At 48.1% G+C, this 22,505-nt stretch overlaps 2 protein-coding genes across 2 annotated transcripts in view; one reads left to right on the top strand and one right to left on the bottom strand.

Moving 5' to 3' along the window:
* Positions 1-10,316, top strand: part of NUFIP2 (nuclear FMR1 interacting protein 2) — a 29,400-nt gene extending 19,084 nt beyond the window's left edge. Inside the window, exon 4 of the mRNA XM_037880570.2 lies at positions 723-10,316. Within this exon, the coding sequence (XP_037736498.1) occupies positions 723-775 (53 nt within the window). The 3' untranslated portion in view covers positions 776-10,316. The remainder of the gene's footprint in view (positions 1-722) is intronic.
* Positions 10,317-12,247: 1,931 nt separating this feature from the next.
* Positions 12,248-21,699, bottom strand: CRYBA1 (crystallin beta A1). Its single transcript, XM_007057683.4, has 6 exons — positions 21,445-21,699; positions 19,935-19,999; positions 18,736-18,854; positions 15,529-15,670; positions 13,519-13,661; positions 12,248-12,588 (listed from the first exon to the last, which is right to left on the bottom strand). Exons 1-6 carry the CDS (start codon positions 21,473-21,475, stop codon positions 12,441-12,443), a joined length of 648 nt encoding a protein of 215 aa, XP_007057745.1. The 5' UTR covers positions 21,476-21,699; the 3' UTR covers positions 12,248-12,440.
* Positions 21,700-22,505: the final 806 nt, after the last annotated feature.

Below are 22,505 nucleotides of genomic sequence, written 5' to 3'. Positions count from 1 at the left end.
CAGGATCCCTCAGCCGGGTCCATTTTGGGGGACAGTGAGCCGGACAACCACGTCTGCACTTCTCTCCATGTCCCCAGCCAGCCCCCAACTTCCTCACTCTTCAGCCCCTCCTTCTCTGGGCTTTGTCCCTTTCCCGAGCCAGGAGGTCACCGGATTCCTTTGTTCTCCAACCCTTTAGCTCTCACCTTACAGGGGGGAAGGACCCAGGCCATCAGTTGCCAGGAGACAGAGTTTCGGCCATTTATGTACACTGGCCCTTTGCTCTGCAATATTACACCCCCTTATCCCACCCCCTAGAGACTTAAGAAATGCCATGGGGAAACTGAGGCACCCCTACAGTATTCTGAGGAAACATTCAGAACAGTCCCACTTCGTCACAAAGACCTTTGTACTTTTGCTGTATTACTGCACTGATCTGATGTTGGGAGCGAGCACTCATCTGTGTGGAGTCAGTTAGGCTCTTGAATACATTGGCTGGGGGTGCTGTTGCTGGGAGTCCACTGGAACGCTGCCCAGCTCTTTTGTATAGAGGAAGTAGATCACTGACCTGTCAGCAAAGAGGAAACTGCCTTTTAAATTGTGGCAGTTCAGGGAGAAAAAAGGAGGTTTTTTAACAATTAGCTAAGTGTTTTGCTGGTTTGCGGGTCTCCTGCTCATGAATATTTTCTGCTTCAGAACCTGAACGCAGTTTGTTTAAAGCTGAGTTTAATTTTTCTTTTCAGATCCCAAAAGGATAATCACTTATGATGAAGCCATGGAATGTCCAGATCAATGAAGGTAGCAGGACAAGACTGCCTGTTATAACCTTTCTGCAGCGTGATGCTGTTCACAGGGGACAAAAGGCTTTTATGCTCCTTCTAAATCTTCAGTGCAGCAGAGGAACCATAACTAGAATCACAGGATAATATATACAAATTATATATAGTTATTTAAAAAATGGCGACTGAAAGTAATTAGACTTCTTAAGGAATCTGAAAATTTATTTCAGCAGACTTCACACATGATTATTTAATCTCCGGTACTGAATAGGTTTTTTAGTTTTGTTTTTGTTTAAAGAGCAAATGCAAATGATTAACGAGTACAGACTCAATTCACAAGCCTGGTTCTAAAGTTCCTGCTGTCATCAACATGGGCAACAGTGACGGTTGGAGAGGCATTTCCACTTTACAAGGTTTCTGTTTCTTGTTCTGTGACTGTAGTGATACACTAATCACAGGGAAATCGGGATGTTTCACCATCCTTCATCTCCCCTTCCCCTCCTTTTTGTTTTATTTTGTTTGAACCCTGTGCGAATGCTGGAGAAACACCTTGAAGTTTGCAGGGTTTCCTTTTTTCCAGAGAATATAATCTGCATGTCTTGCCAGGAGTAAAACAGCCCATCAGGTGCTGAGAAAATTGTCTTAAAGCATCGTTCTTCTGGGGGGAAGATTGTAATTCTGCAGTTCTGGGATACACGTTGGTTTTACAGAGTTGACAAAACTCCGGTTACACTTTGGACTATTACAACTGAAGAGCTCTTTCACGAGTGTCATTTTAAAAGACAACATGCAAAACAAGCAATTGGTTTAGGCATTTAATATGGAAAAAAACCCTGTTCCCACACTTTTATGCCATTGTATCACTGGGAGCAAAAAAAATATATATATACATAGATATATATATCTATCTATCTCCTGCTATCAACTGTAGGTGCTTCATATTTGCTCTGTCTGTCTCTTAACACTAAATGTGCTTTTTTTCCTGTTTTCACTGAAAACCTGAAGAGAAATTGTTTTTGTGTTCTGCTGACTTTCACCCTTCAAGTATTTTTTTTCTCTTTAGAAATAAGTTTTTAAAAAAAGAAGAAAAAAAAAAAAGGAAAAAGGAAAAAAAGAAAAAACCTATGGGAATCATAACCCTTTCCCATTTGTCCCTGAAAGCAATGGGTGAGGGAATACTGTCCCGGCCATTGGAAATATTCTTTTATATTTTAATGCAGTCTGTGTATTTCTGAGCTCTTTTGCTGCTTCTCATTATATCTCTATTAAAATATATTTTATTACAAGAGCAAAATGGGGTGGGGGGGGTAGGAATGAAAATTTAAAAATCATCAAAACCAAGGACAGCTTTCCGGCAATAGCAGAGAAGGCGGAAGAGAGTGCAGGCTTCAACTGTGCGATCCATACTGTGGCGCTGCAGCGTGTGTGTAGCATGTTAAAAATGTGTTGGTGGTGGGTGGGTTTGTTTGTTTGTTTTTAGTTTGTTTTTAAGGTGCAAAATTCCTGGGGTCCAATGTGGGACTGATCAGTTAATCATTAGTGAAACAAAACAAGTTTTCTGGCCTGTCCAAATTCCATACATATACAACTCTTAAATATTCTTGTATGCTCACAGCTGAGTGCTGGCTAAAATATTTGGGCATTTAGGTTGACAGGAGTTAGCATCTGGTAAAATCAGACTGGATCCCCTGGGGCATTAGGGGAAGGAAGTAACCCCATTACTTTTGCCTACTCTTTGTGCTTAGATGTATCTACTCTTTTTAAAAAGAAAATAATTAGGTATGTAGCATGCGTGTCTTTTTTTTTTTTTAATTGTTTCATGCTTTTATTGAGGTTGTTCCTGAATGAAGCTCTCAGGTTCATAGTGGGACAAAGAAACTTTAATTTTTCCTGTACCTTTTTAAGATTGTTCGCTTTCTGCCATGCTTAGTTTTAAAAGTATAACGATGGATTGCCTACTCCATTTTATGTATTAGTACACTGTATATATATATGACATTATATATATATATATAGTAACAAATAACTTACTGTATCAGTCCAGGTTCAGAAACTTGCGGTTGGCCAGTTGCGGAATGATTCTATTTCACCTATAAACTGTATCACCTTTACAGGTGTTTGTAACTTTCAAATGTACAATGTGTTTACAGATGTGCCCTGCATCTAGTCCTCCCACGCTCCTATTGTTTAATTCTGTTAAGTCTCCTGATTGCTTGCCAAAAGTTGGAATGGCTGTTGGTTCCTCTGTGAAAGAGAACTGATGCATTCTTGAGCTTTAAAGTGTTGAACAAACTGGAAAATATAACTTAAAAGAGTGAGGCGAAAAATGTTTGGGTTTTTTTAAATGTTTCAGGTCAATAGCAAAGTCTCTAGTTTGTTTTACAGGCTTTAAAGTTCCGCTGTATATTTATTTGCCTTGTGTAATCACTTGCCGCCTTAAGGGCTGGATTCCATATATTTAAAAAACCCCTGTTTTGCTTGCACGGGGTATAAAGCTGTGCCCCCCAACATCTGCTTTTACGGAACAGCAATATCTTCTAAATGGAATCTGACCCTTAGAGTTTAGAAATGTGTCTTAGTCTTGCTGAGTATTGAGGAAACTCACTTTAGCCAATCCAGTGCATCTTTCAAATAATGAAATAAGTTCTCAAAAGAAACTGAATAAAATAATCTCTAAATGTTTGTTCCCCCTGCTTTTCTCACACCACTGCCTTGCCCCTTCCCTCGGGCCGTTGGTATTTGATGCAGAAACACCTTCTACAGTTCTCTCCATTTGTGTGTTTTGAGCATCTCGTCTCTTAAAATATTTCACCGTCTGCCTCCTCCACTCGAAAGCTCCATTGGTTGTACCGTTGGCTTCAAGCAGTTAAGAAATTCTCTTTCTGGGAGCCCTGTAGTTCCAGCTTGCTAACAAAGGCAGTATTTCTGGGCAACAGGTTGGATACATTTTATTGCCTAGGGACAGGCAGGACCATGGAATAAACTTCCTTTGTGCTGTTTTGTAACACTTAACCCTCTCTGTGTCTGCAGTCTTTCTCCTTAAGTCCTCACACAATTCTTTACTGAGCACTTATTAAAAAAAAACTTAAGAGTTAATCTGTTTTCTGATTATTTTTGTGTAAATTTATAAAAACAAATTCATCTGTGACTAACTCAGCCCATTCAAACAATGCTATTGTTTACTGATAGGTCTCTTGAATTTTCCTTGGACTCAGAGTATTAGTACTGTAGCATAAACCAAATACAACCTGGAAAAGGTGCCACCTTCTCCCATTCTGGGGACTGAACATGGTGTGTGAGTGGGGGGGTGGGTGCAGGGAGGTGGGACACACAGACTAGGAATTGAATGAATGTGTGTGCAAGCATTTTATTCATGTTTGGAGAACGAACTTTGTATTTATTTTGTGCCATTTGTTTTTATTACACTGAGTAAAATAAGTTTAAAACAAAAGCCTAAAATAAGTGTAGGATTCAAAAGTGGCACTAAGAACGAAATCATGATCTATTTTTTTAATAGCAGTGAAGATACTAATTCAGGTTAAAGGCTTCTTTTAACTTTCTCTTTTGAATGTAGGCCCTATGAGTCAACCTACTCTTCCCCTCCTCTCCTCCCCCGTTTCCCCTACCAAGTGAAGTTTTATATTTATTTGACTATTCCTGCACAAGAGGGGGTGGGGGTGTACGTGTCCTCTCCCTTTCTCCTGAGTAAAATCTGAACCCCCCCCCCCCCCCCCCCAACCTCTCTCCTTTCTTCATCCCTCTAGTGGCAGGTTTCGTTGGGGTATTAGCTGTAATGTGTCTTGCACAAATGAAACCTGAATGTGTACCAAAATAAATACATGGCTGTTTCTCTTTGGTGGACTGAGGTGTGTTTTTGTCCACTCCAAGGAATGGCTTAACAGTTACCCTGTGCTCCCCCCCTCTCCCCGCCCGTGATGAAGATTGCTGTCCTTTCATTGAGACAGCATTGGTCTCTCTGCTCTCCTCATTTGGTATCCCATCAGACTGGCAGGGCTGCGGTTAATCTCAAGTTTTTGATTTCTGTTTGATTTAAGGGGGGAAAAAAAAAAATCCCAGCTCAGTCATTTGGGGATCCTCATTATAGCTGCAGAAGCCAGTTGCCTGGCAGATCTGGCATTCACCTTTGAGAACTACCTGTGTAGTGTAGATGGCTTCTGGTTTTGGCAAGGCCAGGCAGAGTTCTTGTCACTAACCCATTGTGAACCATAAATCTGACTGTTTGCCTTCTTTAATTGCTGCAAACTTCTTTTCAATATGGAAAGGCCATTTTGGTGTTAAATTTGTAACCCTTATGTACTCAATGGCTGGGGGAGGGGACTGGAGAGAGCAGGCTATTTCAATCAAAAACAAAATCACTTCCTGCTTTGATAAAATAACTTCAGAGAGATGGAAATCGTCCTCTCTAACTTTCATAGGCAATTATTGTTTTTCTACCACTTCTTTCAAAGACCATGATTTTGATGCAAATATACCTTCCTCATAAACAGCTGCTAACAGGTAGTGGTGGTGGTAGAAACATTTCTTGATGGTAGCATGGCAGAAAGTTGTTACATGCATAATTATTGCAGGACAACTTGTACGTGGCTAATAGTGTCTCCGTGTGTTAAGGTCTTGCTCTTTCTGATAATAGCGTTTTCAAGAACTTGCTCCAGTGTCTGGTGCTTTCAGTAATCCTATCACTTGGATGGTTTTGTACGTGTTTAGTGTTCGTTTTCATTATTGAGGCTGTGTACAAAGGAGGAGGTGAGCGGGGTTAGGAGAGGAGAGAGCAAGGCTAAATATGATTCAAGCTGCTACAAGAGTTTTTTCAGGTGCACAAGGCAAGATTCGCCTGCTGTTTGCAAGATCTTTGCTAAACCAAGTGTGACGTGGCTGAAGCAGGGAATGGTGGGTGAGTGGATAGAAATCCTGGCTTTTGGCACCATAGGGTTAATGGAAGTATGCCTACCCATGGAAAAAAGTGAAAGCAGTTGAGAACCATGAATCTGGACTGATGCAAGGGATTGGAAGATCTCCAGCTCCTCTACAGACACACTGCATTACACAGCTTCAAAAATGTGCCCAATTTGTATTACACCACCCAGGGTAAAGCTGGCTTCCTTATAGCCCGCCTAAAGCCCTCAAAGTTGTGTAACTTAGCACCATGACACGAGAGACTAGTGGATGTCTGAGACAGTGCAGGAGTGTTGTATTGCAACTCTGCAGTGCATTGCGAGTGACCTTGTGTTCGGAGTGTAACAATTCCCCAGTGAATCACTGCTAGGAGTGTTGGCTTGCTGTTGTGAAATGGAAGTCTCATTAAAGGAACAGAAGTCATAGCTTCGCATTCACTGGGGGATACGGAGTTGTATTTATCATTGACTGTTAATCAGAAAACTTCACATGTGTCCAGGGTTCTAAAGCCATTTTGTAACATAGCAGTATCCCTTTTCTACAGCCTTATTAATGGGTTTAGTAGCTTCTTTAAAAAAAAAAAAAAAAAAAAAAAAATCCATTTCTTTCTTTCTGTGGTATGAAAATTATACACTGCGAACATATGAACGTTCAGCAAATGTCAAACTTGCAGTTTTTCTTAAAAACGGTCTGCTTCCCGCACAGTCTCCTCAGGTGCTAAATAAGGATTCCCAAAAATGGCTACTGCTTTAGGAGGTTCTGCTTTATTCCTAAAATACATATTTTTTTTTGCTTAGGTGTTATAAAGATTCAGTATTTTAACAAGAATGTTTTTGTTTTAATATGTAAATAAGAATATGCCTCTTTAGTTTGGTTTTATCCCTTTTGGGTCTGTTAGTCAAATTTTCATTTATCCTTTTGAGAAGGACTTTCTTGTGACCTTGAAGACATTTCATTAAGTGTTGCATTTAGGAATGAATCTACAATTGTTCACGTCTTGGATTAATGCTACTGCTGCTATCAGTAACTCTGAAAATCAAGAATGTGATGCACTTTTTTACATGACCATATAGTTCTTCTAAGGACGATTTGACCCCCTCCTGTAACACAGCCACTAATTCTGAAGGTAACCTAGAAACTGAAATAACGGTTTGGAAGATGAGCGTAACTGATTTTGGTGCTGAACCATCTATGAGAATTACTATGCAATGCAAGCAAAAGAAAACATAACTTCAAAGAACACTGTGTATCATCCCTCCCTCAGGCTGCTATTGGAAAGGTGGTGCAAATGGCTGAGATGGCACTTTCTCTTCCTTTTTGGCTGGAACAGGGAATGCAGCTAAAAATAACCCTAGGTCAAAGAAATCTAGCTGAAGCATATTCTGTCCGAGTTGTGTTATATTCTGTTTTTTAGCCATGTAGATCTTTGGAAGGAAAATGCTGATCTCTGAAAATAACCTTTTTAATGCTTAATCTCAATGTGAAATTTATGGCAAGGATTCTGCTTTCCCAAAGTTGTGAAACACGCTTAATTTTGCCTGGTGTCTTCTCCCGCTGCTCTCAGGCTGATGGGGGAGCCCAGCTGGCGTCTGAGGTTAGCTGTCTTTTCCCATGCTCCACTAGTGCAGAGAGCCCTCGAGACTGGTCTCTCTGCTTTGTTTAGCTACAGAACAAACATGTGAATGATTACAAATAAACGAAGGCATACAGGTTAGCGAGAAGGGGAGCGTCTCTGGTATAATGGCACTGGCTCATTTGACATAGAAGTACCAGAGCTATTCACCTTTGTAGTTCTCAGCCAGATCACTCACGAGCTGTGCTCTCCTGTTCGACGGGAGAGCTTGCATGCTGTTAAGTGAGAGATTGCTGGAGGAACAAATTTACTTGATCTTTCTGTGTGTAGAAAACTTTTTTTTTAAAGGGGGTAGAAATATTTTTGTAGGGTGAGGGAAAAATTGAGAGATCTGAAATTGTATGTGATCATGCTTCTGAAACATAAATCAAACTGCAATATGGTAGGTAAATATAGAGCAGAGTTTTCTGCCATCATTAGCTTGTCAGCACTGTGTTTTTTTGTTGACTGGTGTTTGCTTTTTTTTTTTAATATAACGTGCCTTGCATGCCTGTTCGATTTTAAAAAAAATTCAAATGATCAAACTCACCAGTCAGTTGTTGTGGAGCTTTGCATTGGTAATTCTGGACTTCTCACCACCTTGTATGGCATAACGAACTCACCCTTCTGCAGTCTGGGATTGGCTATAGTTCTCAGTAACCAGCTGGATCAGCTGTCAAAATGAGGGCATAATCTTAAATTGACTCTGAATAGTGGCTGTCTTACAGGCTTGCGGGAAAAACTCAAATCCTATGATATGGCACCTTTCCTATCTGAACGTGACTCATATTTGTGTGTGTTTAAAGGAAACCTGGCTTGCTGTTCTCCCCCTATTAGCAAAAGAAGGTGGTGTAATGCTTTGTCTACAGAACTGTGGAAGGTCTGGAATCAGCTTCGCTCTGGAATTCAGGTTTTCTGCAGAGGCTGAAAATTCCATTTACTGGGCTGGATTTTCCTCCTGTTCCGCCCCCCCCCCCCCCTTGAGTTTTGTAAAGGAAAAAAGAAAATGCACCTTGCTTTTAAAAAAAAAAAAAAAAAAATGCTTGTTTGCAACCATTGACTCAGACTATTAAACTGTGCAATTATTGTTTTTTTCATTTCTGCATCTCTAGATTCAGTCTCCCTAAAGTGTTTTTTTTTCTGTTTTAAGCCTCTCTGTATTTCTGCCACTGTAAATGTGAAAGCTTGCTTGCATTACTTTTTAGAAATGCATTTTGCACACTCGGGTTTCACTGAAGCTCCATGAAAAGGTTAGTCCTAAGCAGATGAATAAAGCTATGCACATGTTTTGAAAGTTTAATTTGTGTCTCATTACCAGAAGTGACTTATCTGTTCTTGTTTGCATTCCTGTGCTGTCATTGCATACTTAGCTTTACCATCTGAGGGTGTGACATAAGATGGCAGTTTTGTGCTGTCAGTCAACTAACAGAAAACTGGTACTGCTTTTAGTAGCCTGAGATGTTTTTTGTTTGTTTAAAAGCCTAATTTAGAGATTTAAGTAAGAGGGAGAAGGGTGTGGTGTCAGTTTTCTGGATATATCCCTTGATATCATTGAGTGACTGTGTCCTTTCTGTTGTTAAGGACGTGACTGGAGGTGTTACCTCCAGACTAGCTGAGAAGTTGCAGTGAGGGGGAAGGCTGATCAGTTTACACTCGCTGCTTTTCAGTCCTATTTGAAAGGACAGCCCTGATTATGGGATGTTACCTTGACACTAGTTTAACAGAGAACCCCTTTGCTTAGGCAAGTGTGGGGTGGACTAATTGTAAACGGTGTAGAGGGAAAACAGCTTAAAAAACCCATTTAGTCTTTGCCCATAGTGCAAGGCAAGAGACACGCTCAGCTGGTTTAATTGCCGCGGTATGCGTGCACTAAATGGGTGACATATTGGCCATGTTGAAGCTGATGGCAAAAATCCCTTTAATCTCCAGGAAGCCAAGATTTTTGCCCTGTGTCTTTACTTTTGTTTATGCAGATGTGTGGCTGCGCTACATTGGTTTGACTGAACCATCCTTGAAAACTTTTCTGTGATCTAGCCCAGGCCCTTGCTGTGTAGGAGTGGCTGGATTTCATGTTAGAGACTTATCCCAAACAGCTTTCTTCCATGTGCTCCCTTAGCTGCGGCTGAAATTCGTACTTATTTTACAGGAGCTTTTTCCGTACAGAACAGGGTTGCTTTTCTATCTGTCACACGTGTACTTACTGCCTTCAGTGGCTCGGGCACCAAGTGGCTTGGAGGCTCTCAACATGTTTACTTAGGGGAAAATAAAACCACAATCCCTCCTGACTATTTCAGTGTTAATGGCACTTTGAAACTCAACTGCATACTACAGACCCAGAAAGTTGGGCTCATACACGTGGTCTCTCGTGGCAGAACTGCAGGAGCACAGAAGGCGGTGTCTTGCATGGATAGCTGCCTGCGCTCGTATCTGCCAATAGTTCTCATTTCTCTTCAGTTTCCTGGTATGTATTTTAAAATCACAGCAGATCCTGTGTCTTACTTGCTCAGGAGCTGAATTACCTCTTCATGTCTGAGAGGGATAGCCCCTCTCTGTTACTGGTGGGGTAGCTATGTACTACCACACACAATGTTAAAGGTAGTTGTTTTCTTGTCCCCTTCCCAATAATTTGAAATAGGCTAAAATATTGTGTACCCATTTACAGACGTAGACATTTTCCAGATTGTGGGAGGGGTGGCTAGAGCATTTAGTGTAATACGTAAATACCTGCTGTAGCTGTATCTAGTGCAGGCTGTTGCAGCCTTGTATGTTACAGAGTGATGTCATGGAACGTAAGGATAGATACTGTCCATGAGCTGTAATGGCAGAATAGATCTTTACTGAAGATGTCGTACTCCACACTTTAAATGTTTAAAAAGTTACCTTAATTTCATTTATTCTATATTGCACCAACTGGTCTTCAAAAGTTACCCAAATTTACTACTTTATCAGGAAGAAAACAGAAAATTATGTAGATCAAATACATTGACAGACAATAAGTGATGTAAATTGTTGAATAAAAATTTTAAAATTTGTAGGTGTCTGTGTTTCTTTCTCATTCTCTCTCTCTCACAAGGGTCCCTTAAAAAAATTCTGGTGCTGATTACTTGAGTTTTACTCTTGTGCATGATGTTATCAGGCAATGACAAAATGCAGCGTTGTACAAATGTTGATCACACTTTATTAGAGAGAGCCCTTGGCACGAAGATAAGTGGGTCTGTGGATGTAGGCAGAGAACAGAGTATCGAGTTGTCATTACAGAGCTGCCCTGGTGGGTTAGTGCAAGTGTATGCAGCAGCTACCCGAATAATATTGATTCATAGATTCCAAGGCCAGAAGGGACCACTGTGATCATCCCATCTGCCTTCCTGTGTAGCAAAAGCCAGAGAACGTCCCCAACATAACTCCTAGAGTTTTTAGAAAAACATCCAGTCTTGATTTAAAAATTGTTTTGTAATGGGGACTCCACCTTGCTAAATTGTTCTAATGGGTAACTCCTCTCACTGTTAAAAATCTTCACCTTATTTCCAGTCTGAATTTCTTGCTTCAACTTCCAGCCATTGGATCGTGTTATACCTCTCTTTGCTAGCTTGCAGAGCCCACTATCAAATATTTGTTCCCCATATCAGTACTTAGACTGTGATCAAGTCACCCCCAAACCTTCTCTTTAAGTTAAATAGCTTGAGCTCTTTGAGTCTTGCTCGAAGGCATGTTTTCTAATCCTTTTAATCATGCTGTTGGCTCCTCTCTGAACCCTCTCCAATTTATCACCATTCTTGAATGGTGGACACCAGAACTGGGCAAAGTATCCCAGCAGTGGCTGCATCTGTGCCAGAGGTAAAATAACTTCTCTACTCCTACTTGCGATTTCCCCATTTATGCGTCCAAGGATCACATTAGCTCATTTGCCCACAGCATCACACTTGGGAGGTTATGCTCAGCTGATTGTAAACTGGGCACAAGCACAGAGAGTGTGTTTTAATACAGCTAAACGTGCACATCTAGGAACAAAGAAGGCAGGCCATACTTCCAGGATGGGGGACTCGATCCTGGGAAGCAGGGGCTGTTGTGGTAGACAAAGTGATCCAGATCGCTCTCTGGTAATGACCTGTCCGCTTCAGTATGTACCACTCCCTTAATTTTTGTGTCAAGTTTTCTTCATGGTCCTTGATAAAATGCTAAATAGCGTAGGGCTAAGAGCCAATCGCTGCAGCATCCCACTGGGAACACGCGCCCCGCCCCGATGTGCAATGCTGGCCCTGAGCTAGGGGGCCGTGCTGGTCAGTAATGCCTGATGGCCAACTAATGCAGCACTGGTAAGAGGTTGAAGAGCAGGTGGGCCCAGCTCCCCCTGACTTACGTGTGCTGTGCTTTTTGGAGTGCAAGGGAAGGAGGACAGAGCTCTGGAGTCTGTCACTTCAGGGGAGGGGCGGAGAAAAAAGTTGAACCTGTATAGCTGTAGGGAAGCAATGAGTGGATCTGCCCATCTGAGAGAACCGCTAATAATGGGCCGAACATCCCATCTGCAGGTCAGTGGCCAGGAGACCATATCTGCTCCACGTGGTTCGAACACAGAAGGCTTCTGCCGATAGTAAAAATCCAAGTGTGATGTAGCAATATTGTCTCCAGTTTTCACTGCAGCCCTTGTCCACCATAAACCTATATGGAGTTGGTTTTGCAAGGAGCCAGTTGTGCTGACGACCGGCCTGCTGACAGACTAATGGCTGTAGTAGTGTGCTTGTGTGAAGACTGTTTGTTTTCTAGTTCTGAACTCGGTGGTGTAAATCTCAAGACACTCCACTGACGTCAATGGACTTACCTATGTGTAAAATCATTGGAAGGAAGGAGAATTGGGCCCAATGTCTTGACTAGTTGTGATGTGAATTTGAGACTAACTAATGCAAGTTTCAATATCCTTTGTTTGTTCTGAACACTGGAGTGACAGAATCCAAACACCCTGGTAGCATTTTCTTTTAGTGACATTTATTGGTAATTGCAGCAATTAGTACCATGAAGAAACGATGTCCCAACAGCAGTCACAGTACAAGGAAGGAATCTGTCTGTTTTGTAAGGGGAAGTGCTAGCACCATAGGGATCAGTGTGCTTTAGAAATCCGGCAAAGACGCTCTTTAAAGAGGAGAGCCTGCGAACACAAATATCTACTGCTGGACACGCCGAATAGACTGGACCTGGAAGGTCTGGGCATGTGAGCCCCACTCTCTCCAGTGCTTGTAATCTCCACCATGATGGTCGCTCTCCAAAATGTACTGGTAGCCACGGTAACCAGGATACTGATAGCAAACCCAGCTGGAACAAACAGAAGAGTCAGAAAGCTGTTGGACTTGGAAAGGGGAGAAATCCCCATGCCTAGAAATCTAGAACTGTCCTAGGTGTGTCTTGGTGAATTGCCCACCCAAACCCAGAAAGAAATAGAGCCAGGCCATCTGCCTCTAAACTGCTCCGAGAAAACGGGGAGAGGGAAAGACCCTACGTGGCTCTAAAGAAGAAAGTGCTCTTGTTAGTTTCCCAGCTTTATTGTGGGTAAAGCCATTTGCAAACAAACATGAGTTTGTCACCGTGCTCAGATGTGAACCTATGTGCTGCTATGTCCAACAGGACTGCAGGTTGTGACGCTTTCTGGAGTGCGACCTGCCCTCTGGCTGCTGCAGAATTCCTGCTAGAGTTGCAGTTTTTAAGGCTTCCTCTGAGCCCTAGCCCAGGCAGAGCGGTCTTCACCTGAAAGCCCTGGGCTGCCCATGCCCACATGCTGAGGTACTGATGCACTTGAGCAGTGCCACAGATGGACTAAGGAAAGGGTAAACTGCATTGTGCCCCGTATTCATTGTGGTCTGTAGGATGAATTCTGCATGTTCCGTTTCCACAATGGAGATGACCCGTATTTGGATAGCCTTGGCCCTGCCTCCATTAAGGACATTTGCAAGTTGATGGAGTTAAACTGGAGTAAGCCCCTAATGCAGACATGCTGCACAGGCAGAAAAACGGGGTGTACCTAACCCAGTACTGTACCCACGCTCTGGTCAGAACATCTCCTGCAGGTGTGCCCAGGGTGGAGCTGTGCACTCCCTCAGCGGGGCAGGGCTTTCCTCAGGCCTCTCCCTGTGGGCCGCTCTGCTGCAACTGGGAATCGTCACCCACTGCTAGAGATGTGCACTGGGTTCTACGGCCAGCCTCCTGCTCTCACGCCTCTGGTGTGCTAAGCCTGCGTGTCTCACTTACGTGCCACACTGTACTTTCATGGAGCCCACTTCGTTGTTTCCCCAGCCCATGGCCTGCAGGGAGGGGTAGTCATCCGATACTTCCCACTGGCGTCCCATGAAGTTCTCCTTCTCAAAGACGGTCATCTTGGACTCCTTGTGATTCTGGGCCACAGGAATAGAGCAGACATGAGAGGGAAGCCAGTAGCATCTTTCAAACAGATTGTGTGGGGGGAAACGGACGTAGCTCCTAGTGATGGGCCCCTTGCTCCAAGGACTTGCCCTGGGTTCTGACCTCCATTGACCGGCTGTCTCACGTCTATGAACCAGGGTAAGAGATCCATGTCTGAAGCAGAAGGTACAAAAACGTTGCACTAAAGAAAGGGAGGTGCGGCCATATACGTCCCCTGCCCTATTGTTCAGGGGCTAGGATACTGCAATGATGGACAGCCAATGTTTCTGCACTTCCCTTTCCAATCACATCAGACTTTTAGCAGCCTCTGGCTGTAGCTTGCCTTACAATTCTACAAAAACGACCCAGCTAATCCTAGAACCAAGGGGGGGAAATCCTGAGTGCATCCAAAAAACCCCTCGGAGGTGCCTTGCTTGCCCCTAAGGCCTAGCTATGCTGCGCAATCACGCCAACGGTGGAGAGCAGCCAGGAGAACTGCTCAATTGGGCCTCCTTGCTTTACCCTAAGCTTACAGCCCGTCGTCATCTTGGCACTGAGAGCGGTGGTGCTGCATGCGCTCCTGAGAGCTGGGCCCGTGGGCTCATCCAGAACGGCACCTTCATGTGTTGTACATGGTGTACAGAGGACACTTTGAAAGGTTGCGGACGATACCAAGCTGGGAGGGGCTGCAAGTGCTTTAGAGGACAGGATTCGAATTCAAAATGATCTGGACAATCTGGAGAAATAGTCTGAAGTAAAGAGGATAAAATTCAATAAGGACAAATGCAAAGTACCCAGCTTAGGAGGGAACAATCAGTTGAACACTTACAAAATGGGAAATGACTGCCTAGAAAGCAGTGCTGCGGAAAGGGATCTGGGATCATAGTGGATCACAAGCTAAATATGAATCAACAGTGTAACACTGTTGCAAAAAAAGTGAACATCATTCTGGGATGTATTAGCAGGAGTGTTGTAAGCAAGACACGAGAAGTAATTCTTCCGCTCTACTTGGCACTGATTAGGCCTCAACTGGAGTATTGTGCCCAGTTCTGGGTGCCACATTTCAGGAAGGACGTGGATAAATTGGAGACAGTCCAGAGGAGACCACCAAAAATGATTAAAGGTCTAGAAAACTTGATCTATGAGGGAAGATTGAAAAAACTGGGTTTGTTTAGTCTGGAGAGAAGACTGAGAGGGGACATGAGAACAGTTTCCAAGTACATAAAAGGTTATTACAAGGAGGAGGGAGAAAAATTCTTCTTCTTAACCTCTGAGGACAGGACAAGAAGCAACGGGCTTAAATTGCAGCAAGGGAGGTTTAGGTTGGACATTAGGAAAAATTTGCTAACTGTCAGGGTGGTTACACACGAATAAATTGCCCAGGGAGGTTGTGGAATCTCCATCACGGGAGATTGAGCAGGTTAGACAAACGCCTGTCAGGGATGGCCTAGATAATACTTCGTCCTGCCTTGAGTGCAGGACTGGACTAGATGACCTCTCGAGTCTCTTCCAGTCCTACCATTCTACCTAGCTGGAGTGACTGACGAGTTTTTAATCAGAGTGGCTGTATTTACTAACAGCAGCTGAAGAGTGAGTGAGCAATCAGTACTCTCCCGGCTTCTAGGCCAGGCCTCCCAGCAGCATCCATCACAAGGAAGAGTAGGCAACTGTCAGGCTGATTTGCAGCAGCAAAAGCTGGTAAAAGTTTTAGGCTACTTCATTCCAAAAAAGACATGAGCCCTGCCCTGCCCTCTGAGCCCAGGAGGCACCTTTGTGGAGGAGTCATAACTCTGCTTCGCAGGAAGGCAGCAGGCTGCTGGGAAACGCGACGGGGTGAAGAGGCCGGGGAATCTCACTTACAGCACAGCAGATGGGGCGGAAGGACATCAGGCGCTCGGTGTGGTAGGCGTTGCTCCCACTCCAGGCATCCCACCGTGGGTATTCTCCCCTTTCCAAGATAAACTGCTGCCCACAGAAGCTGGTGTGCTCATAACCGATCCAGCTGCAATGACAGAGCACAGCTCCATCGGTCCTCCTGGTGCAGCTCCGGGGCTGGAGTCGGTGCCCCAGACCCAAGCAGGGGGGGAAGCAGGCAGGCCTGCCCTGGCCAGCTGCACCATCGTCTGTGTCCCTCAAGGAGAGGGGGCACAGAAAATCCCTGTGGGCTCCCTCGCTGCCAGAAGAGAGATGAGGCCAGGCGTGGCCCTAGCCTCTCTCCACAATCCAGAGGTCTGCCTGGCTGAAGCTGTTGCTTCTCCTGGCCTGGGTGCCTGAGGGGAATGGAGCACGCATGGCACCCTAGCGTTAGGACAGGCCCTGCTCCAGTAGCCACCGTCACCTGCGTGGGAGGCTGGATGGTACTGAGCGGGGTGAGTTCATGCTGAGGGCCCTCGCAGCTGCTGGGCTAGCTCAGCTGCTAGGGCCTGCCCTGTGCTAAGTGGCTGCTGCCCAGACTCATTACACATCCCCGCGTGTCGTCTTCACGCAGGCTGCCGCGTTACCCAAGACAGAGCAGGGGGAGGCTCCAGGGAATGGACTCCTAGGGCACAGGATGCCCCAGGTAGAGTTCCCACTTTCCCTGGGTTACAGGTGACCTGCACAGGGCTCGGACAGCTCCACCCTCCTTTGCTTCTCGACAAGAGCTTGAAAGGGAGATTTTCTTTAGCTGGTTTTTTACTGCGGAAATACGGGGGCTGTCACGTGCTGCTGCTCCCAGGTGTTGCTGGAGGAGTCCCGAGGGTCTCCGCTGCCTGCAGTGAACCCTCCACCAAAGGGCTGGGGGAGGTTTGATCTTCCAGAGAGGCGCCCTGCTCTAGCGTGTTCATTAGGCATGGGAGCTCTAGGGGACGAACACACAAGATGTTGGCTCAGCTCCTCTGCTGCTCGGGTTTCGCTCTCTTGCAGCACTGTCATTGTGCTAGTTCCCCCCTTGCCCCAACGGCAGCCACGGGCACGATTCCTAACGTCGGAACCACGCCGCCCCCGCCCCGGTTCTCCCAACCGCTCGCGCCTGCCTCTCTCCTGCAGCACAGCCCCGCTTTGAGAGATGCTTCCCCGGTCGCCTCTTGTGCCCATGTGTCCACAGCACACAACACCGGGCGAGTCTCTGTGTGGGGCCGGTACCCATGCTGCCCACCAGAGGGCCCGCAAAGCAGCCGGGAGGCAGCCTGGATGCGACAAGGGAAGGCTGAGAGTCTGAGCCTCTAAAACAACCCCAACCCCGCTGCGTCCCTGCACCTGTCTGCCTAGGAGAGCGAGTGACTCGCGTGCCAGGTGGGATGGGGAAGAAATGCCCCTGGGTGCATTGTCAGGTTGCCCAGGGGCGGGCTGCCGCAGTCCCCTCCTGTCCTCTGTGTGTTAGAATCTCTAACGTGGCTTCCCCACCTCAGCTGGACACAGGTTTTCAAGGCGGGTTGTTGGGCACAGGGAGGGTTTGAGGGAAAACAAGCTCGCCCGAGCACATAGTGTGGTTGGAGGGCTGAGTGGCACTAGCTGTGGCCCTATGCTGCACTGGCATCCTGGTGAATGGCCCAGTTAGTAATCTGCCCACTGGAGGAGGGAGCTGGTTGCTGCTGCCTGGCTAGCTCGTGCCTTCTGCCTTAATCCCGTTAGCCGTGTCAGCCTCTCTCTCCTGCTTCCCCACCCCTAACTGCAGTGGGGTTCTCACTGCTCGGCATTAATGGGCTGGACGTGGCAGAGAAATTGTCCCTCTGCTGTGCAGAGGATTCCCCATTTTGGTTGTGGAGAGGGGTGCCTCTCGCTCCTGGAGCCCTGAGTCTCTCCACTTTTTTCTGCTGTGCACCCGTCTTGTGGACCCACCTTTCTGGGCAAAGCAATCGGGCAGGGGTCTCTTCAGCGTCCGCTGCTGCTCACCTAGCTGGCTGTATTGCAGGCACACTGCTACCAGGCAGAGCATGTGGCCAGCGCATCCTGGTGCCTGGGCCCAGCTCTCCTATACGGCAGCCACCGGGCCGAGCCGGTGTCGTTGACTGCTGGGATCCAAAGCAGTCAAGGGCCCCAGGCCAACAGTCGCTCTGCAGGCGGGTTGGGGGTAGACTGGCTCTCCTGGGTTGAGAGAACGGTTTAGTGCAGGGCTCGCTAAGCTGGGAGGTTCCATTTGGTGCACTAGACGCAGGGCTGGACGGGGCTCTGGTGCAAACGGGGTCACGCTGTCTCTGGGGATGTTGGGAAGGGGAGATGCCTTTGGGCAGGGCTCTCCACAGGCGGCTGCCTTGAGGCCGCGTCGGACCTGGCAGGCCTGGCTGCATAAGGAGGCTGCACCGGGTTAAGCAATTTCAAAGTGATGCGTTCCTCTGGTGCAGAGCCCTGGGTGGGTAGGAGCTGGGGCTCTCGGGGTTAGCTCAAGCTGACTGGGAACGGGATTACGCTGAATCGCACTAACCCACGCTCTAGCCGTTGACTTGCTGCGTCGTAGGTGACCAGAGTGCAGGCCCTGGCTGCAGCGTCAGATCCGCTCTTAAACTGAAGTCATGGGCTTAACCCCCCTCTCAGCCCAGGGTTGTGACTTTCCCCTGTAGACACGGCCTGCGACTGGCTAAGGCTGTCACGGAGGCTGGCAAGGGTTTGCCAGCAGGCTGGTAGCCGTGGCCTAGGATTTGCTCCGGATGCTTGCGGTGGGGGTGGAGCTGCTGCTTGTACATAAAGGACGTAAGGCTTCCAGCACAAAGACAGGCTGAACTGTGTGCAAAATCTGACGCCGTTCCTCCCTGCCCCTCGCCAGCCCCCCGTCAACCCCTTTCTCCAGAAACAAGCCTGCCACGGCTGAGATTGTCCCGCTGTTCACTTTAATGACCTACGTTTCTGTGTTGGTGCCATCTGGGCTTTGCTCCCTCCCCCACTGGGCACAGTCGGGCACTACAGGACCCGAAATGGGACACTCGCTTTCCCCCCAGCTGGGTAAGTGGAGCCCAGGAGCCACCTTGCTCGTAGCCCCTGTGTTTTAGCAGAACGGCCAAACTACTTCTGAGGTGAGACGACAACCCGGCCCATCCGTGCTCGGTCCTCGCCCGCCAGCCCCCCAGAGCCGGGCGGGAGCTTTGTACTTACGCGCCACATTCCACCTTTAGGGAGCGGAGGTTCTCGAAGCCGCACTCAGTGACGGTGGGGCAGGCCGAGGTGAACTCCATCTTCTTTCCCTGGAAGTTTTCTTGGTCGTAGGCTGTGAGCTGAAAGGAAGTCGTCCCCACGTGAGTGTCACTGAAGGGGGGGAGGGGGGCCGTGCACATTAACAGTCCAGGTGAACTGGGTGCTCCTTGAACAAGAGTTAAGGTTAATGCCCCGTCGACAGCTGGACACCGCGGGGGCTGCATCTGCGCTCCTCAGTGCTGACCCACAGCGCCCCTGTTGTTCCAGCTATGGGGCTCTAACACCCAGCTGGGCCTTGCAGCACTCAGGTGCATGAGCGATCAGCCCAGCCTTGGCCACGTGGACACGTTCTTTCTCACCCTCACCTACAGCGCCCTCTCCTGAACCACACAGCTGCTTGTCTCCGGCAATGAGCTCCGGACTCGGCTGGGGCATCCCCGGGCGGGGTCTGGAAGCGATCACAGCCCCGCCGAGCGCACAGAGAGGCGCTGAGAGTAGGCTGCAGAGTAGACAGCCTTAGGCTGCACTTAGAACTCACGCTAGTTCCACTCCAAAGTCTCCAGTGCAAAGAGGATTAGGTGGAGAAAGGAAGAGCAGGGACTTGCCCGGGGCCCTGGGCTGTTTCACAGGATCATCACCTCCCCCCAGCACCATCTGTGGCAGCAGCTTCTTTGTCCACCCCCACAGATTTACACACCTTTTTCTCTTTTTCCTTCTCGCTCTCCCGCCCAGCAGGACAGAGCTGCTCCCCGGCTTGCCAGAATGGTGGAAATACGCTAGCACACCCTTTTGGTGGCAGCTCCATCAGACCTCAGCTGGCTTTGCTCCAGCCACCTTCGCCCTCCCACCATTGGGCTGCTGCGCTTGACTGGCACACACCTGCCCAGCAAGCGACTTCCGAAACTGGGCCAGTGAGCATTCGCACCAGCAGGGCACACGTGGAACTCCTGCCCCTGACTTCTGTGCAAAGAGAGCGGGGTGCACTCGGTGTGATCCGGCAGGGGGGCAGGAGACCTGGGCTCTGCCACTGATGGGTCACCTTGGCCCAGTCATTTCCCTTCCCTGTGGGTCACATCTAATGTGTGGGCAGTGCACACTCAGCAGAGACCTCGAGGCCCTCCATGCTACAAGTCCTAACGCGCGGGACAGCTGGGACGTACCTTCCACGGGCCCGTGGGGCCAGGCAGAGGGTTCGTCTGAGCCATCTTCGCTGTGGGGCTGGTGCCTGGAAAAGGAGGGAAAAGCACAACTCGCCTCACAGTGACACTGGTACAGAGCCAAGCAGGCTCCTTTGGAAAAGCTTTTCTGCATACGGTCGCTGGCGTCCACCGTCCTGTCGTTCACTGGGTCACCCCTCCATTCACTACTGGCCCCATGCACTCCGCATGATCCCTGCAGAGACCAGCGGGGGGCAGCGCTGTTCTCAATCTGAGCGGGGGTATTCCATGGGTGGGTGCGAGAAGATATATTCCATGTCTGGGTGTGAGTGGGAGTATTCCATGTCTGGGTGGGTGTGTATGTGGGTGTGAGTGGGTGTATTCATGTCTGGGTATGTGGGTGTGAGTGGGTGTATTCCGTGTCTGGGTGGGTGTGTATGTGGGTGTATTCCGTGTCTGGGTGGGTGTGTATGTGGGTGTGAGTGGGTGTATTCATGTCTGGGTATGTCGGTGTGAGTGGGTGTATTCTGTGTCTGGGTGGGTGTGTATGTGGGTGTGAGTGGGTGTATTCATGTCTGGGTATGTCGGTGTGAGTGGGAGTATTCCATGTCTGGGTATGTCGGTGTGAGTGGATGTATTCCGTGTCTGGGTGGGTGTGTATGTGGGTGTGAGTGGGTGTATTCCGTGTCTGGGTGGGTGTGTATGTGGGTGTATTCCGTGTCTGGGTATGTGGGTGTGTATGTGGGTGTATTCCGTGTCTGGGTATGTGGGTGTGTATGTGGGTGTATTCCGTGTCTGGGTGGGTGTGTATGTGGGTGTGAGTGGGTGTATTCCGTGTCTGGGTGGGTGTGTATGTGGGTGTGAGTGGGTGTATTCCGTGTCTGGGGGTGTGAAGATCTCTGGGGTACGGAGCACATCTTCCTAAGTGTTTGCACGGCACCTAGTGCAATGAGGCCTCAACCCCAGCCCCAGTCGGGGCGTGGCAGCGTTACCACGCTATAGACATTAAACATTACGAGTGACCGCTCGTCTCCAGGCCATGCAGCCCAGGTATAACCGAGACATCACCTCTACCTCCAGCTATGCTCTGCTGCATCCTCCTGGCACGTATTCCCCGCCCCGTCCACGCACCCTCTAGAGACTTGGCTACTTTGCCCCTCAACAGCTAGCTGCGGTGAGGAAATCATTTCTACTGAAAATGGAAGAGCGTGAAGGAGGAGGCCGATTCCCAAGCTCCTGGGCGGGGTATTAACCTGAAACCTCCCGAACTACCTTGTCAGTGTCTCTGGCTGTCACTCCATGTGTGTGACCGGAGACACTTGGCCATGGGTTGATAGGCCCAAGCTGAGAGCTGTGGTGTATGAATCTCTCTTTGCAAAGGGCTAACTCCTGGCCGTCTTGTTTCAGCGCCTGTCAGCAGGCAGGAAGGAGGCTGTGTCTGCCTGTCTCTTGGAAGAGGAGAGAGAATGGAGGAGGCGATAGGAAAAGTCGAAAATTCAGCCCCAGGACTCACCTAGCTCAGCTTGCACTGCTGCTTCCTCCATGTACTATCGGCCTGCTCCAGCGCCTCTGGTTATATAGCACCCGGCTGGCCGGGGCCCCGGGCCAGCATTTGTAGACCAGTCAGCACTATGCTTTCTCTGATCCTTTCTGCTGATCCTCAGAGATTCCAGCAGCTCAGCCCCATGGTCTGAGCCACGGTCGGCTGTTAATCTTGGTCACAAATGACTCAACGGCTTCGTTGCTCTGGTACTTTCCAGCCTGGCAGCATCATTCTGTCATGAGACAAGCTTGGGGTTTTGTCTCTGGCCCTTCTCTCCCCGCCCCCACTAGGGACACCCCCCATGGTTGCTCAGAAAGGTTCTTGGCATTTCCTTTTTCAGGCCAGGGTTTGACTGGTTTCAGAGATGAGCCTCGTGGAATGGAACAAAGATTTTCCCCAACAAGGGAAGAAAGAAGAGACCACGAGTGAAGGGGGGATGATAACCAGCCTGAAGCACCCCACCCTGCTAGCAGCTGCTGGGAAAGGGGTGAGTCCTGCTGCCAGACCAAGCCAGAGGGCTTGTTACCCGACATGCACGTAAACGAAGGGGAGCAGCTCTCTGGGCAGAGAAGATCGAGGGTGTGGGCTGAGTGACCCTGAGGGAGGACCCCTCTCCATTTATATTAGTACTCAGACAGCCCCCATCACCCTAGTATCTGGGAACCTCACCATCTTTAGTGGATTTACCCCGCAGATTACCCCATGAGGGGGATTATTCCCATGGTTCAGATGGGGAACTGAAGCCCAGAGAGGCTAAGTGACTGGCCCAAGGTCACGCAGGAATCAATAGCAGAACCAGGAACTGAAGACTGGTCTCCCAAACCTCAGGCCAGCACCCTGACCGCTCGGCTGTCCTTCCTCTCTAGGAGCCCCAAAGCAGGTGAAGGCATCAGAGCTGGACATTACCTGGGTTTTGATTTCTGTGTTAATTAACCTCCCTCCCAGTGGGCAGCCGGGGCTCCCTGGGGGTTTGCTGTCTGAGAGCAGCTAGGGAATGGCTCCGGCTGAGGGCTCCAAGACAGAGGCAGCTG

This window comes from Chelonia mydas, chromosome 17 (genome assembly GCF_015237465.2).
Source record: "Chelonia mydas isolate rCheMyd1 chromosome 17, rCheMyd1.pri.v2, whole genome shotgun sequence".
In the NCBI taxonomy this organism is placed as follows: Eukaryota; Metazoa; Chordata; order Testudines; family Cheloniidae; genus Chelonia; species Chelonia mydas.
This window is presented reverse-complemented; position numbering and strand designations above follow the sequence as displayed.

What these genes read in the sequence shown, in the direction of transcription:
- CRYBA1 (XM_007057683.4), bottom strand. Translation starts at nt 21,475, where the DNA reads ATGGAGGAAGCAGCAGTGCAAGCTGAGCTAG. An exon ending in TCCGCCCCATCTGCTGTGCT is followed by an intron (nt 13,662 to 15,528) that starts GTAAGTGAGATT and finishes CCTGTGGCCCAG; the next exon opens with AATCACAAGGAGTCCAAGAT. An exon ending in ATGAAAGTACAGTGTGGCAC is followed by an intron (nt 12,589 to 13,518) that starts GTAAGTGAGACA and finishes TGTTTGTTCCAG; the next exon opens with CTGGGTTTGCTATCAGTATC.